The sequence below is a fragment of the Chlamydomonas reinhardtii genome, chromosome 7, assembly GCF_000002595.2.
Source record: "Chlamydomonas reinhardtii strain CC-503 cw92 mt+ chromosome 7, whole genome shotgun sequence".
Taxonomy (NCBI): domain Eukaryota; kingdom Viridiplantae; phylum Chlorophyta; class Chlorophyceae; order Chlamydomonadales; family Chlamydomonadaceae; genus Chlamydomonas; species Chlamydomonas reinhardtii.
The window spans coordinates 1296094-1309401 of NC_057010.1; the positions used below are offsets into that span (position 1 = coordinate 1296094).

The 13308-nt window shown below is 63.5% G+C and overlaps 5 protein-coding genes across 5 annotated transcripts in view; 2 read left to right on the forward strand and 3 right to left on the reverse strand.

Moving 5' to 3' along the window:
* CHLRE_07g321951v5 (uncharacterized protein) overlaps positions 1 to 2738 on the reverse strand; it is a 9316-nt gene extending 6578 nt beyond the window's left edge. Inside the window, exons 1-6 of the mRNA XM_043063985.1 lie at positions 2018 to 2738; positions 1660 to 1762; positions 1327 to 1374; positions 977 to 1063; positions 534 to 588; positions 33 to 139 (exon numbers count right to left, since the gene is read on the reverse strand). Coding sequence (XP_042922553.1) covers positions 33 to 139; positions 534 to 588; positions 977 to 1063; positions 1327 to 1374; positions 1660 to 1762; positions 2018 to 2103 — 486 coding nt within the window. The 5' untranslated portion in view covers positions 2104 to 2738. The remainder of the gene's footprint in view (positions 1 to 32; positions 140 to 533; positions 589 to 976; positions 1064 to 1326; positions 1375 to 1659; positions 1763 to 2017) is intronic.
* A 54-nt stretch (positions 2739 to 2792) lies between these two features.
* Positions 2793 to 7758, reverse strand: CHLRE_07g322000v5 (uncharacterized protein). Its single transcript, XM_043063986.1, has 10 exons — positions 7489 to 7758; positions 7196 to 7236; positions 7006 to 7039; positions 6689 to 6755; positions 6365 to 6543; positions 5311 to 5732; positions 4260 to 4341; positions 3920 to 4045; positions 3538 to 3726; positions 2793 to 3250 (listed from the first exon to the last, which is right to left on the reverse strand). The coding sequence occupies exons 1-10, from the start codon at positions 7693 to 7695 to the stop codon at positions 3122 to 3124; spliced, it is 1476 nt and encodes a 491-aa protein (XP_042922554.1). The 5' UTR covers positions 7696 to 7758; the 3' UTR covers positions 2793 to 3121.
* Positions 7759 to 7858: 100 nt separating this feature from the next.
* Positions 7859 to 9760, forward strand: CHLRE_07g322050v5 (uncharacterized protein). The gene is made up of 3 exons (XM_001700805.2): positions 7859 to 8036; positions 8122 to 8188; positions 8538 to 9760. The coding sequence occupies exons 1-3, from the start codon at positions 7901 to 7903 to the stop codon at positions 8719 to 8721; spliced, it is 387 nt and encodes a 128-aa protein (XP_001700857.2). The 5' UTR covers positions 7859 to 7900; the 3' UTR covers positions 8722 to 9760.
* A 2-nt stretch (positions 9761 to 9762) lies between these two features.
* On the reverse strand, positions 9763 to 11888 carry CHLRE_07g322100v5 (uncharacterized protein). Its single transcript, XM_001701000.2, has 3 exons — positions 11684 to 11888; positions 11249 to 11608; positions 9763 to 11031 (listed from the first exon to the last, which is right to left on the reverse strand). The coding sequence occupies exons 1-3, from the start codon at positions 11774 to 11776 to the stop codon at positions 10747 to 10749; spliced, it is 738 nt and encodes a 245-aa protein (XP_001701052.1). The 5' UTR covers positions 11777 to 11888; the 3' UTR covers positions 9763 to 10746.
* A 110-nt stretch (positions 11889 to 11998) lies between these two features.
* CHLRE_07g322176v5 (uncharacterized protein) overlaps positions 11999 to 13308 on the forward strand; it is a 15426-nt gene continuing 14116 nt past the window's right edge. Inside the window, exons 1-2 of the mRNA XM_043063987.1 lie at positions 11999 to 12441; positions 13082 to 13243. Coding sequence (XP_042922555.1) covers positions 12235 to 12441; positions 13082 to 13243 — 369 coding nt within the window. The 5' untranslated portion in view covers positions 11999 to 12234. The remainder of the gene's footprint in view (positions 12442 to 13081; positions 13244 to 13308) is intronic.

Below are 13308 nucleotides of genomic sequence, written 5' to 3' on the forward strand. Positions count from 1 at the left end.
CCCCTCCTCTCCTCTCCCCCCACCCCCCTCACCGCGATGATGGCGGTCAGCAGCCCCACCAGCACCTCCAGGCTACGGAAGCCGCCGCGCGCCTCCGCCGCCATCAGCAGCAGCACGTCGGCAGCGGTGACCAACACACCTGGATCAGGGGGGTGGGGTTGCAAGGATGTTTGGAAGCGCGGTACTGGGTGCACTGAAGACTGCAGATGGAGTCGTTACCCAATTGGGGGGGAGGCATTCATGCGAACGGTGTTTGTGAAATATTGCGGGGTGGGGGTTACATTCATTACTAGTTAAGGAAGTGGTAGAGGGTGGGGGGCGGTGGAGGGGTGGGTGGGGGTGGGTGAGGGTCCAGGCGTGAACAGCCTACAGCCACCGCCTCCCTTGCATCTCGCGGCCCCTCTCGTCCACCCCTATCACCAGTCAACACCCTCGCCCCAGCGCTCTACCAGCGCCCGCCCCGGCCCCTGGCCCCGCGCCCCCCAGGGCCCCCTCGCCCCTATTGCTGGCGCCGCCACTGCCGCTGCACGCACCCGCCCACAGCGGCATGCCCAGCAGCAGGTTGAAGGCGATGGCGCACCCCACCACCTGCAGCAGGAGGGCGGGGGAGGGGTTACATTCATAACTAGTTGAAGAAGTGGGAGGGGGGCGGATGCTGAAGTGGAGTGATCAGTGATCTGAGTTCACAACCTAACAGTGGGGATCGTTTGGCGGCAAGAAGTGTTTAGGCGCAGTTGCACACGCGCACACGTCAGCACACACATGCCAGCACACACACGCCAGCACACGCACGCCAGCACACACACGCACACCCACCCACACCCACACCCACACACACACCCACACCCACACACCCACACCCACACACCAGCACACACACGCACACACACACACACACACACACACACACACACACACACACACACACACACACACACACACACACACACACACACACACATACACACACACACACCTCCGCCAGGTCTGTGGCGCCGATGGCCAGCTCCGCCACCGCCCACAGCACGCGGTTCACGGCGGGGTGGTAGGCGTCGCGGCAGGCCTGTGCCCGTGCGAGCGGATTGGGGGGACGAGGGATCAGCCGTTTGTGTGGTGCAGGGGTTGGGCAGGGGCTCAGCAAACGTTGGGTGCGCCCGCGTGAGAGCGCGGCCGACAGGTGGCGGGACTCAGTCTCCCGCTCACAACTCGCGCGCGGTATCCTTCGCCCCTTCCCGAGATGATCCCCTGGCTCGGGCTCGGGGTTTTCCTTGGGTTCAGGAAGCCCCACTCCCGCCCAACCCAACTCCCACACGCGCACCCGCCTACCTGGGCCAGGTCGCGGTCTGTGGCAATGCCCAGCTTGAGTGACAGGTACTGCAACAGCGGGGAGGGAGGGAGGCACAGCAGCGGCAGGGGAGGAGAAGGGAGGAGGAGTGAATTGTTGTTGCAGCAGTGGCGCATGGAAGGCGCGCGTTGATTACCGCCCTGCTGTGGTTTTCTGTGCTGGCTTTTCGCCCCACAGTCCCCAGTCCCAGTCCCCAGCCCCAGTCCCTCTCCTGCCCCTCCCCGGCCTCCCCCCATATACACACAGACACACACAGACACACACAGACACACACACACACACACACACACACACACATACACACGCCTGCCCACCTGCAGGAACATGGCGCACACGGAGGACAGCAGCACCACAAACAACAGGCTGTAGCCGAAGGCGCTGCCCGCAGCCAGGTCCGTGGCCCAGTTGCCGGGGTCCCTGCGTGGCCGTTAGGCCGTGTGTTCGGGATCGGGTTAGTGAGTGGGATTGGGTGCGTTGCCAACCGCGCCTTACACGTAAAACCGCATGTGCACACAAGTGATTACTGTGCCGTGACCTCATCATAGTAATAGGGGAAGCTGAGCCGGCGCAGGTTGTGCGTGGTTGTGCGAGGCAGGGTAAGGGACCTGTGCCAAACCCGCAGACCAGTGTGCCTCCCCCGCCCCCGCTCTTTCTCTCTCCCTCTTCACTTACATGTAGCCCACGGAGATGAGAAAGCCGAGCCCAGCAAATGCAAAGAGTTTCTTATACCACGGCGCGTCAGCCGAGGGAAACGCCATGGTTGCGTTTGCCTCCGGAAGACTGGCCGGGCCTCCCCTGTCGACGAAGCCGCTCCCAGAAATGTCAGCGGACGGCTTGAGCGCCGAGGTTGGCACTTGGAGCAAGCCAGTACGCTCATCGGTTGTTGCATCGTCGTTTGCTGCAGAACCCTGTGCAGCAAGCTCCCGGGCGCTCGCTAGCAGCCCTGTGCGTTCATGCTCTGACTCTTGTGCGTGCTCTCCTGGCCCTGCCTCCAAATCACTAGTCCTTGCTATCCTCGTGTCCTCTGTCTCGCCGTCGAGTGTCGACGAGCTGCGCGAGGTCAGTGCGATGCAACTTTGGCTCTGTATTGGCAGGTAGGGCCCCCCAATGCCATCTTGTGAGCTACCACGGGTCATCGTAACTCTGGTGTTGGGTCCAGGCCCCCGGCTGCAGAAACACCGAGCTGCTGCAGGAAATGTAAGCAATCCCGCTCAGCTGCAGGCCTCCGGCAGGCCTGGAAACTACGATGCACTATTTTTGGAGCTGTGCATTTTTGAAACAACGCCCGAACCGCCAGTTCACTGTGTAGTTACTCCTGGCTGGTCGCCTTACTCCCGGCTCGGCCTGTCTGTTATACTCTCTACCTCACAAGCGCACAATAAGCAACTAGTTTCGATAATCTCATAGGCGGGAGAGCTTGTCCACTCGGATTCCAACGCCCAACAACTCCCAGGCCACCTGGCATCCACGGCACCTCCTCCTCCTCACACAATATTCGTTTTCGTCCCCTCATCCTCCTCTCCAGCCTCCTCCGACGGTTACTGCAGATTTTGCAGCCCGGCTCCTCGCAGTTGCAGGAGCGCGGCCGCGCGCCGCCAGCCGGCCTCCCACACCAGCTCCAACCTCGCGCACACCCGGGCGCACCGAGCACATTTTCCCGCCCCCAAGCTCTTCGCCTCACGGTACGCGCCGTTCCCCTCTCTCGGGCCTTACCCACACAAACCCCAAAAACTAAAGCCATAAGTCGCACGCCCCGCGCGCGAGCCCTGCCAGACCTCAGTGCGCCAGCACGCCCTGCCTCCTCGCCTCCGCCACAATGAGTCCCGCCGCTTCGTCCACCTCGGCTGTCGTGGTGTGGCGGCCAGTGGACAGGCGCAGCGTGCCCGTGGCGTAGTCGGTGGGGACCTGACACGTGCCAATAAGGCAATGGCGGACAGGGGGGGAAGAGAGAAGGAGACGGGGGGCGCAGGAGCGTGTGAAGGTACGGTGAGGGAGAGGAAACGCCGGGCAGGACGAGGAGCACACTCAAGCCCGGAACGATCATCAGAACTCCCAAAGGCCAAGCGGCTGTAATAAAAGAAAACGCCCAGATCGTTCTACACTTCTACACAAGCCGCATCCCGCGTGCCAGCTTGTGCTGCGACCCGTCTCGGGAACCAAATCCCCACGCAACCCACGTCGCTGCTCCCCACCTTCATAGCTCGCAGTACAGCCGACACCGACGCCGCGCCCGACGAGTGGCAGGCCGCGCCCGCCGACGCCGCCAGCCTCCCCGACAACGCCGCCAGAGCCGCGCCGCTGTTGAGGCCGCGGATGCTGAGGCTGAGCGTGTTGGGCAGTCGGCGGGTGGGGTCGGCTGGGCCGTTTAGACGCAGCTTGTCCTGCGGGGCGGGATGGTACGAAAGGACGCGGGTTGGAAGGGGTTGAGGTGGTACGGCAATCCCAGTGACATATGGTGGCAGCATCAATCAGAAAGACGTGGAGGTCAACGCAAAGCCCAAACCGTGCAGATGGAAGGACTCCAATCCCCACCCGGGCTTCCCAGCGTTTGTGCATGTACCCCCCTGCCCCCACCTGCTCTGCCGGCGCCACCTGTGCCCGCACCGCCGCCAGCAGCCGTTGCGCCATGTCGCCCATGTGGGTCTGCAGCTGCCGCCGCTCGCGCACCGTGATGGCAGCCGCCGCGCCCAGACCCACCACCTGGCGAGGGGCCGGGTCGTGTCGCACGTACACATATGCCGTACAGTATCTTAGAGGGATCATGACAGAGTAGCACTGGCAGTGCCGTACAGAAGCCCCCCTCCCACACTCCCCCATCATCACCGCCATCTCCAAACAAACCACCGTCATTCTTGGATCCGCCTCCTCCCCCCTTGGGTTCTGAATTGAACGAACCCCCCTCCTCCCCCCCTACCTGCATGACGTTCTCGGTGCCCGCCCGGCGGCCGCCCTCCTGCCCGCCGCCGTAAAAGTAGTTGGGCAGGGCGGTACCGTGCCTGTGTGTGCGGTGAGGGCGGGTGAGGGCGGGTGAGGGCGGGCACGCGTGTATTTGCGCGTGGCGGCACAGGGTGCTGGCATGCAGGATCAAGTCGCCTGCACCTCGCCAGCCCCGCGCACAGCCCCACCTAGCGCCCCCGCCTAGCACCTCTCTTAGGCCCCCACCCGTTAAGCCAGCCATCCGCCCACCCGCCCTGTTCCCTTTACCCCATGGGTTCAGGTTTAGTTTGGACCAGTATCTACAACCCCAGCCGTCCGCGGCCCGCACCCTGCCTCCCTCCCCTAACCACCCCCTCCCCTTGTCCCTGTACCCCCTGGCCCTCGTGTGGCCCCATGCCGATGCGTGCTTGCCTCTATTTAATTGCCCGCTGCCTGTTTCCCCCTCTCTCTTGCCACCCAGGCTCGTGCACATAGAATACTGTTGCCTTTTTTCGCTCGCGCGCCTTTCCGCTCACACCGTTTGCCTTTTCCCTTTTTGCACATGCGAACGTCCCGCCCTGGCGCTGGTCTCCTCCTCGGCGCCCGGGCTCCCTTGATGTCTTCTAGGTGGGTATTCAACGTGTGCCTAGTCTGCATTGCTAGTTAGAACGTGCGTGTGTGTGTTTGAGCCTGGGTGGCAATTTCGAAGGCGGCTACCGTCAGCACCGCCCACATGCACAAGACCGAAGAGCTCATCGCCTTCTTTCTACCGGTTTGCGGGATGTTTCGCTGGGAACCTGGGAAATCGGTGCATTTCGGGAATGGGGACTATTGTCAAGCATCGGCCACGCTCTCCTCCTCGCTCTATTGCATTGGGTTTGGTTTAGTTTGGGCTGGTATCTACAACCCTCCAAAGTCCAAGCCAGCCAACCCCCACCCGCCCTGTTCCCTTCACCTCATGGGTCCAGTTTAGTTTGGGCTGGTATACCCCAAATGCCCGCACCCCAACTGCCCACACCGCCCACACCCACCACATCCACCACACCCACCTGACATACAGCGCCGCCACGCCCTTGGGCGCTCCGAACTTGTGTCCCACCAGCGTCATGAGATCCAGATCCAGAGCCCCCACATCCAGATCCACCTTGCCCGTGCTCTGAGCCGCATCGCTGTGCACCAGAAGCCGAGGCCGCCAGCTACTGCCGCTAGTGCCACTGCTACTGCCACCAGTGCTACTGCTGGGGCTGAGGCTGGGGCTGGGGCTGGTAGCGCCGCCGCCGCCGGCTGTGAGGCGCGCATGTGCGGCGCGGGCGGCTGCGGCGATGTGCGCGATGGGCTGTACGGCGCCCACCTCATTGTTGGAGTGCATGACTGTGACCAGGCAGGTGGCGGGCGTGACGGCCGCCGCCACGTCGGCAGGCGACACCAGCCCCTCGCCGTCCACGGGCACCAGCGTGTAGCTCAGCAGGCCCTTGGGAGGGGCGGGAGGGGCGGGGAGGGGCGGTGTGTGTGGGGGCGTTGCAAAGATTGGTAGAGAGAAGTGTAGCGAAGTAGACAGCAGGCGTCGGGGAGAGGGAGGTTGTGAGTTGGGGGGGTGTGGGTCGTATGGAGCGGCTGCCAGTTGCGGGTCGTGGCGTGGCGAGGCTGCGCCGCGTTCTCCGCGGCCCCACCAGCACCGCCTACACCTCCCACAACTGGCGCCCAAAGACGCAAAAACACACGAACTCCTCGCGTGCACACTGTTGACCTTTTACCCTTCCACTTATCACACACACACACACACACACACACACACACACACACACACACACACACACACACACACACAACACACACACACACACACACACACACACACACACACCGGCGGCTCACCGCAGCAGGTATGCGAGGTAACTTCAGGTAACATCCGTAAACCGTCGCTTTGCTGCATCGCATACACTGTCTTTGCGCAACGTTTTCCTTGTGCTCTTTAACACACACACACACACACACACACACACACACACACACACACACACACACACACACACACACACACGCACCTCGCATGCACACTGTTGACCCTTTAACCTTGCGCTTTCCTAACACACATCCACGCACCTGCTCCTGCAGGTGGGTCAGGTGCGCCAGCACGGCTGGGTGCTCGACCGCGCTCGCCACCACATGCGGCACGTACCCAGCAGCCCCCGCAGCCCCCGCCGCCGCCGCGCGTGCCGCCATCACGGCTCCGTACACAGCCCAGTTGTCCGACTCGGTGCCGCAGGATGTGAAGTGCACCTCTGAGGGCGGCCGACGTGCATGTCGGCATTGCAGAGCCCTTAAGATTAGCAAACTAGCAAACTTGGCTACCGGCAATACGGTAGTGGAGCGGATGTGCTAGAGCTGGATTTTGCGGCCGCATGTGGGCTGGCCCTGCGTGCTCACCTGAGGGGGATGCCGCGGCAATGAGTGCAGCCACACGTTGACGTGCCGTGTCCAGCGCCGATTTGCACTGCGCACGTGCAGGTGTTGCATTCGGAGTTGGAGCGCACCAGTAGCAGGTCGGAAAAAGGAGGCGAGGCGGAGCGGTGACAGCGAGTGCAAGGAGGCGCACATGAAGTAGGTAATTCAGCCCGTCACCCAATATCACATCACGTTGGATGTGACAATACCCCGATAATTTGGTTTGGCTTAGTTTGGGCTGGTATTTACAACCCCGCATAAACCACAGCCGCCGCCTGGCGCCCCCCGCCATGACGCACCGCTCGGCCGTACACGTGGCCGCTGCTTGGGTTCCTGTGCGGGGCGGGTCGGCACGAGGTGACAGGGCGTAAGGGTTGTTATGAAAAGAGGTGGCACGAAGAGTGTGTGACAAAGCCAGACGGTTGTGCGCTCATGATAACCGGCGACGTCCACAGGCCCACACGGATGAGCAGGACCCACCCCACCCACCCGAAGTGCTCAAACACGAAGGGCGCCATTTCATTCGCCACCTGCACACGGCGCATATAAATACAGTCAATACACATCTCATCCACATAGAAAGCTGGGACCGGGTGCAGCTTGATGGTCTTGACACTGCCGACGTAAGCCGTGCTTGGATCGTGCCGGCTGCTCGCGCCCTCCTCCCCACACACGCGTATACCCCATCCCTGGCGCCTTCCCCAGGCCAGCACCTATACCGGACAAAGCCATTTTCAGTACAAATATGTTGATTGCTGTCTTCTCCACAACACCTGCCTCACCTCTGGGAAAATGGGCGTGGTTGCGTTGTAGTCGAGGTAAATGCAACCCGTGCGAGTGAGGTGCGGCAGCGCCTGGCCGAGCCCCACCGTCGGCACTTGAGGCACCGCTTGCGAGCTTTCGTGTGACGTCGATTCGTTTGCAGCTGCGTGTAGCGACCGGGCGCTAGCAGCGTCGTCGCGGTGGCGCAGCAAGCACGAGATGGCCATGGCCTGCCGCTGGCCTGCACGCCATGCTTGGCCGAGGAGGAGGAGCGGAGCCGCGTTCTGCATCTTTACTCAAACAATTGCACTTGGTGGAGGGTGCGGCGTAATTGAGGCAGTGAAGCGCTGCGATCGACCTTCGTCACTGAATCCGGACGAGCACAGTTTTCATCGATTTCTCGCGAGTTAAAACAAGAATATACATACAAAAATGCTTGCTCGCAACATCTTACTCTGCGGCCAGGGAGCGCTCTCGGCATCTGGTTTTCGGGGGGTAACAAGCAGCTTCTCCACCGCAGCAGGCGCGCATGCTGCAGCGGGTCAAACGAAAGTGGAAGTACCGCCTGGTAAGCAAGTCATGCGGGCACTGCACAGGTGCAGAAGCAGAACTCGAGTGGGGTTCCGACTGACACCGTCGTGGACGGCTTGTAGGCACGCCCGCAGCCATCGCCGCGCTGCTTCCCTTCATCGCCTGCCCCCTCACCAAGTCGCCATTGAGGTGTGTGGCGAGGGGTGGCGCATGCAGCCATCACCTGAGCGACTGGGTGACGCGGTGCTGCTTTTGGGCCCTAGCTTGTGGGTTGGGACACGGAAAGGGATTGGCTGCACAGCACCTGTGTCCTCATGGACTCGGTTGCTGCCATGGTCACCCTCCAGCTACACACCCGCGATATACACAGTCGCCACGCGACCAGCTACATTTCTGCAGCCATCCGCCCCCAAACTGACCGTGCCGTGCCTTCCCCGCCCTGTGGCACCCCGGCTTCTCGCCTCCGTGCCCCCTTTCCCGCGCCCTCCCCCACGCCCTCTGCCGCGCCACTTACCCCACACCCCCGACACATGCGCAGGTACGACCCCGCCTCCCACCGGCTGGTGAACGACGAGCTGGGGGTGTCGTACGGCGTGTCAAGCACAGGCGTACCGCAGCTGCTGCCGCTGCTGGGGGAGGTGCGGGGCGAGCAGGTGGTCCCAGATGGGGACCAGGAGGGCGGCCAGGCAGGGGCGGGCGGCGGCGGGGGTAAGCCGCGCTGAGCCGGCGGCGCGCTCTGGGGCTGGCGGGCGCAGCAACGCCTTCCCCGGCATAACTGACGGCACAACAAGCGGTTGGCGGTTGGCGCCGGCTGCCAGCTCACGAACCGCCAATTGGCAACACCGCTATACGGACTCCAAGCGCGCAGCGGGCTAGCTATGGCTCAGGGAGGGACAGGGCACAACAGCCCACGCAGCGTACCGCGCAGCCGACAGCCTGCGCGCCCAACCCGCCCGGGTGCGGCGGCAGTACGGCGGCGGCAGTGCCCACGCTGTGAACCGCCTGGCCGCGTGGGCAGCGCCTGTGTGTGCCGTATGCGGGTCCGGGCCTAGGGCCGCCCGTCCGTGCTGTGTGTGTGCGGAGTGCGGGCCACGCGGAGGAGACCGCTGCGCTGGGCCTCCGGTGACACAACAGACACCGCAGCGGGGCGCCGGCGCCAGAGCAGCTGCAGCAGAGCACCGGTGCGTGGCAGCAACATGCGGATGTTCGTGGTGGCGGAGGCGGCGGCGGTGGCAGCGGCGGCCGGACCACAAGTGTTTGGCAGTGTGGTGTGGTGTACTGGTGTGGTGTGGCCTGATGCCGCCACCCCGCGGCTGGGCGGGTGGGCGGCACGGAAGGCAGCAAGCTGGGTTTGTGGCTTTGTGGTGGTGACGCGGGGTGATGCCAGAGTGTGGGGCAGTGCCCAACCGCCCCGGGAAGCATGTTGTTCCTGCTGCGTACTGCTGCCGCATACTGCTGCTGTTGTGAGTGTTGTTGGCGAAGGGCGGGCAAGGCTGTCTGTGCATGAGGGCTGCAACTGATGGGGCTGATGCAGCGGTGCGGTCGTGTGGAGCCGACACTCCGGAGCAAGCGCTGACGGCTGCTGATGAGGCTGTCTGTCTATGCCGGGCTATGGGCTCAGGCGCAGACGCGATGGAGGATTACACGGTAGCGGGAAGGTTGTGCTTGTTATGCACAAGCCGCTCATCTTGACAATGTCACAAACGAATGCGGCGGTACGAATAGTCACATCCCCACATCCACAGACTGTACTGTAACATCAATGCTCATGTTCACATGTATCGGACCAATGCATTCCTCGCGGCCCATAGGGCTTCAGCTATAATGGGATGCACGTACAACTGTACAAGTACACGTTGTGCAGTTTGCGGTGCCCTGGGCCGCCCGGGCGGGCTGCCGCCCCGCCCGGCGCACTGGTGCTTCGACACGGCCTGTCACCCCTCAAAACACACCTACTTTATTTTATGTATCATCACTCATCAACCACGTGACGTGCACAACACCTGCAGCCTACGTTTCAACGCGCCGCCAACCCCACCCTTGCAGTCCGCAGTAAGCCGCTAGTGTCGAATTCTCCTCCCGTCCTCCGCTTCCGCCAAGCACTGCCAGAAGACCACACAGCAGCGCGGCAGTAGCCCCTCCAGTTAGCGGCCCGCAGGTGCACACACACGATCCAAACAGCGGGCGTGATGCCGCGATGTGGTGGTGCGTCTAGGTCCACCGCCAGCGCAGCGCCTGTGACCACCCCCCCCCCACACACACACACATCTCGGCTCCCCCTCAACGGCACCGGCACACACGTGCCTGCAGCTGCTCCAGTTAGAGCGCTCAGCCGCCGCCCTCAGCTGACAGATACCGGAACCGAAGCCGGCCGCCGCACTGGACGCCGGCCACTTGCAGCTGTAAGCAGTGCCACGCAGGCAGGCCTGAGCAAGGCTTCGTCCCGCTCACAAGGCCCCCGAGCAGCCGGCCCGACCGGCGCCATGCCCCGACCCCGTTTCCGCCCCCGTACGGCTACGCCAGCGCTGCGTCACCGTCCCGGTTTCCGCCGCCGCGGCAGCCGCTTGCCTCCAGACAGAAGCTGCCCAAAAGACCGCCATTGGTCAGCTACTGCTGGCACCGCGGCTACTGCTGCTCCGGCTGCTCCCCATGCCATTGATTCCGTTGGCCAGCTTGCTCACCAGCCAGCCAGCTAGCCAGCCAGCCGCCCCGCCCTCCCTCCAGCCCGCTTGCCGTGCGCCAGCCGCCTACGCGTCCTCGCCCTCCGAGGACGAATCGCTGCCGTCGTCGCTCCCAAACGACTCAATGGCCGCCATCATGCGGGAGCGCTTCGCCACAGGGCCCGCCGCCGCCGCCGCCTTCGAGCCGGCGGCGCTGCCGTTAGCGGGGCGCTTCGCGCCCGCTGCGGACGGGCCCGCCGCTGCTGCCGCCGCCTTGTTCCCGCTGGTGCCGTTGGCCAGCGCGGCCTGTACGGCGTCCTGCACCCGCGCCACGGTCACCCGCTGGGCCTCCACGATGCTGCCCACCTCCACCTGCAGCGGGGTGGGCGCGGATGTTTTCGGTTGGGGGCGGTTGGGAAGGGCGTGTGTGTGTGATTGCGGATTGGTACAGACGGATGACAGTCCGGTAAGGGACCGTGTCAGCCCCTGGCTGCTGCGGCAGAGCTTTCCGAAGCCCAGACCCTTGAACGCACACGGCCCCTGACACGCGCGCGAACACGCACGCTCACGCACGCACCCTGGCACCCACCTCATTCTCCCGCTCCCGCTTCGCTTGCCGCTCCTGCTCCTTGATGTGCTTCATGGCAATCTTCTCCAGCTCGCGCTCCTTCTCCTTCTCCTTCCACTCCCGCAGTTTCTGCTCCGCGTTCGCGTGCTTCAGCCGGCGACCCTGGAGGTCGCGCATAGCATCGTTGTTGGTCGTCTTTGAGCCGTCGCGGCCCAGACCACGCAGCAGGGCTCCGAAACCACCCTTGCCACCGCGCAGCCGCAGCACTAAGTGAAGCGTGCTGTCGCTGGTTACGCCGTAAGAAACGAGGCTCCGAGCATCCTCCAGTTGCCGCCCCGCGAACACCAGCCCTTGCGAGCAGCAGGGCACGCCTTCCACATCCTGTGGTGACACAGTTACAGTAAGTATACAAGCAGGCAGGCCCTGAAAGCCTTGTCGCGGAGCAGCGAGACCCACCCGAATCTGCTGTTTTAGCTCCTCAACGCTGCAGCTCGGCTCCACGTCACAGACGCGGGTCCGCGAGTCAAGGCACCTAACGAACAACTGCATAGTGCCGCTGCGCAGGCGCACTCCTCGTCAAACGACTGTGCAATGCGGGGCCGACTGTTGTCACAGGTGGACAGAAGTTATGTTGGTGTTTAAGTTTATGTACGAGGTGAAAGTGGATTGTACTTAATATGGCGTGCAAGTGAGTCCCACACGAAATGAGCCCTTGTCCATGCCGTGAAACTTAGCCCAAACTGCAATGCGAGTGAGCCAAACATCGTTTCGATACGTTTGGTAAGCTTTATACTCTCATATGCACGAGCGCCTGCCTGAATTTAGGCAACTCAGCGAAGGCTTTTGGCATACCACGCTCGTTTCTGGGTTTGAGAGCTTGTATAGTCATCATTTGATACGTACATACTGCATGCACGTTTGACATTGCGCGGCGAGCAGAGAGCAGCCGCCGCCCCAATCGCCGACCGCCGAAGGACGGCACATAGCCCGTCCGCGCGGAGGGAATTATGGCGGACGGCGCTGAGGACCCTCGGCGGGGGCCGCTAGACACGGGCACGGAACGCTACCAAAAGCTCAAGCAGACGCAAGTGCCGCGCGATGAGCAGGAGGTGCCGCTCGAGTACCAAAAACTGGTAGAGCCGCACGTCGCGTCTTTCAACTACTTCATCGGCGAGGGTTTGCAGAATGTCGTGGAGAGCCTGCAGCCCGTCGAGGTGCGGGCTGCTTCTATTCACACGGGCGGGGTCGGGGTGCGACGTCTCTGGCAGCGCACGTCGCCACCCTGGGCTGTAGGCGCACGGTACGACGGGCGGCGGGGGCCGTTACGGCGGCCAGTCAGCAGCTACCGCCGATGCTGCATCCTGCAAGCGCACGCGTGGGCAGAGGGCACTCATGCGCATTCTACACACGCAGCGCACCCGCAAAGCTGTATGGGCAAGCGCTTTGGCCAACGGTCCCTGGGGGGGGTGCCAGCGGATACGAGCCGGAGCCCATCGGCGGGCCCTTGCACCGCTGCCGGCACAAACGCGTGCAGTCGTGTCTGCTCTCCAAACACATACAAGTGTACAACCCCCCGTCTTCCATGGACGGCTGCACACCCCCTCGCCTCTCATTCCGACACCCCGCACCGTGCGCACTGCCGCGCCCGCTCCCCACCGCCCACCCAATCCCACCCCACCCCAGTCACCCCATCCAAACCCCCACTCCGCCCACTCCACCCCCCACCCTGCACCCTGCAACCCCCGCCTCCCTGTCCCCATCTGTGTGCGACCCCCCCTCCACCACCACCACACCTGCTGTCTACCTCGCTACCCTTCTCTGTACCAATCCTTGCACCCCCCCCCCCACACACAGGTGACGCACCCCACCACGGGCCTGGTCACGCGCATCTGGCTCAGCGACGTGCGCGTGGAGAAGCCGGTGCGGGACGACGTGGTGGGGCTGCGGCTGGGCGGCGGCGGCGGCGGCGCCTCGGTGGCCAACAGCCGCATCATGCCGCGCGACTGCAGAGAGGGGGTGAGTGGAGAGGAGGAGGGGGAGGACGGAGGAGGGAGGAGGGGAGGGAGGATGTGTGCCAGAGA

What these genes read in the sequence shown, in the direction of transcription:
- CHLRE_07g322050v5 (XM_001700805.2), top strand. Translation starts at nt 7,901, where the DNA reads ATGCTTGCTCGCAACATCTTACTCTGCGGCCAGGGAGCGCTCTCGGCA. An exon ending in GAAAGTGGAAGTACCGCCTG is followed by an intron (nt 8,037 to 8,121) that starts GTAAGCAAGTCA and finishes GACGGCTTGTAG; the next exon opens with GCACGCCCGCAGCCATCGCC. An exon ending in CTCACCAAGTCGCCATTGAG is followed by an intron (nt 8,189 to 8,537) that starts GTGTGTGGCGAG and finishes ACACATGCGCAG; the next exon opens with GTACGACCCCGCCTCCCACC.
- CHLRE_07g322100v5 (XM_001701000.2), bottom strand. Translation starts at nt 11,776, where the DNA reads ATGCAGTTGTTCGTTAGGTGCCTTGACTCGCGGACCCGCGTCTGTGAC. An exon ending in AGCTAAAACAGCAGATTCGG is followed by an intron (nt 11,609 to 11,683) that starts GTGGGTCTCGCT and finishes GTGTCACCACAG; the next exon opens with GATGTGGAAGGCGTGCCCTG. An exon ending in AGCGGGAGCGGGAGAATGAG is followed by an intron (nt 11,032 to 11,248) that starts GTGGGTGCCAGG and finishes ACCCCGCTGCAG; the next exon opens with GTGGAGGTGGGCAGCATCGT.
- CHLRE_07g322000v5 (XM_043063986.1), bottom strand. Translation starts at nt 7,695, where the DNA reads ATGGCCATCTCGTGCTTGCTGCGCCACCGCGACGACGCTGCTAGCGCC. An exon ending in TGACCCACCTGCAGGAGCAG is followed by an intron (nt 5,733 to 6,364) that starts GTGCGTGGATGT and finishes GCCCCTCCCAAG; the next exon opens with GGCCTGCTGAGCTACACGCT. An exon ending in GCACCGAGAACGTCATGCAG is followed by an intron (nt 4,046 to 4,259) that starts GTAGGGGGGGAG and finishes GCCCCTCGCCAG; the next exon opens with GTGGTGGGTCTGGGCGCGGC.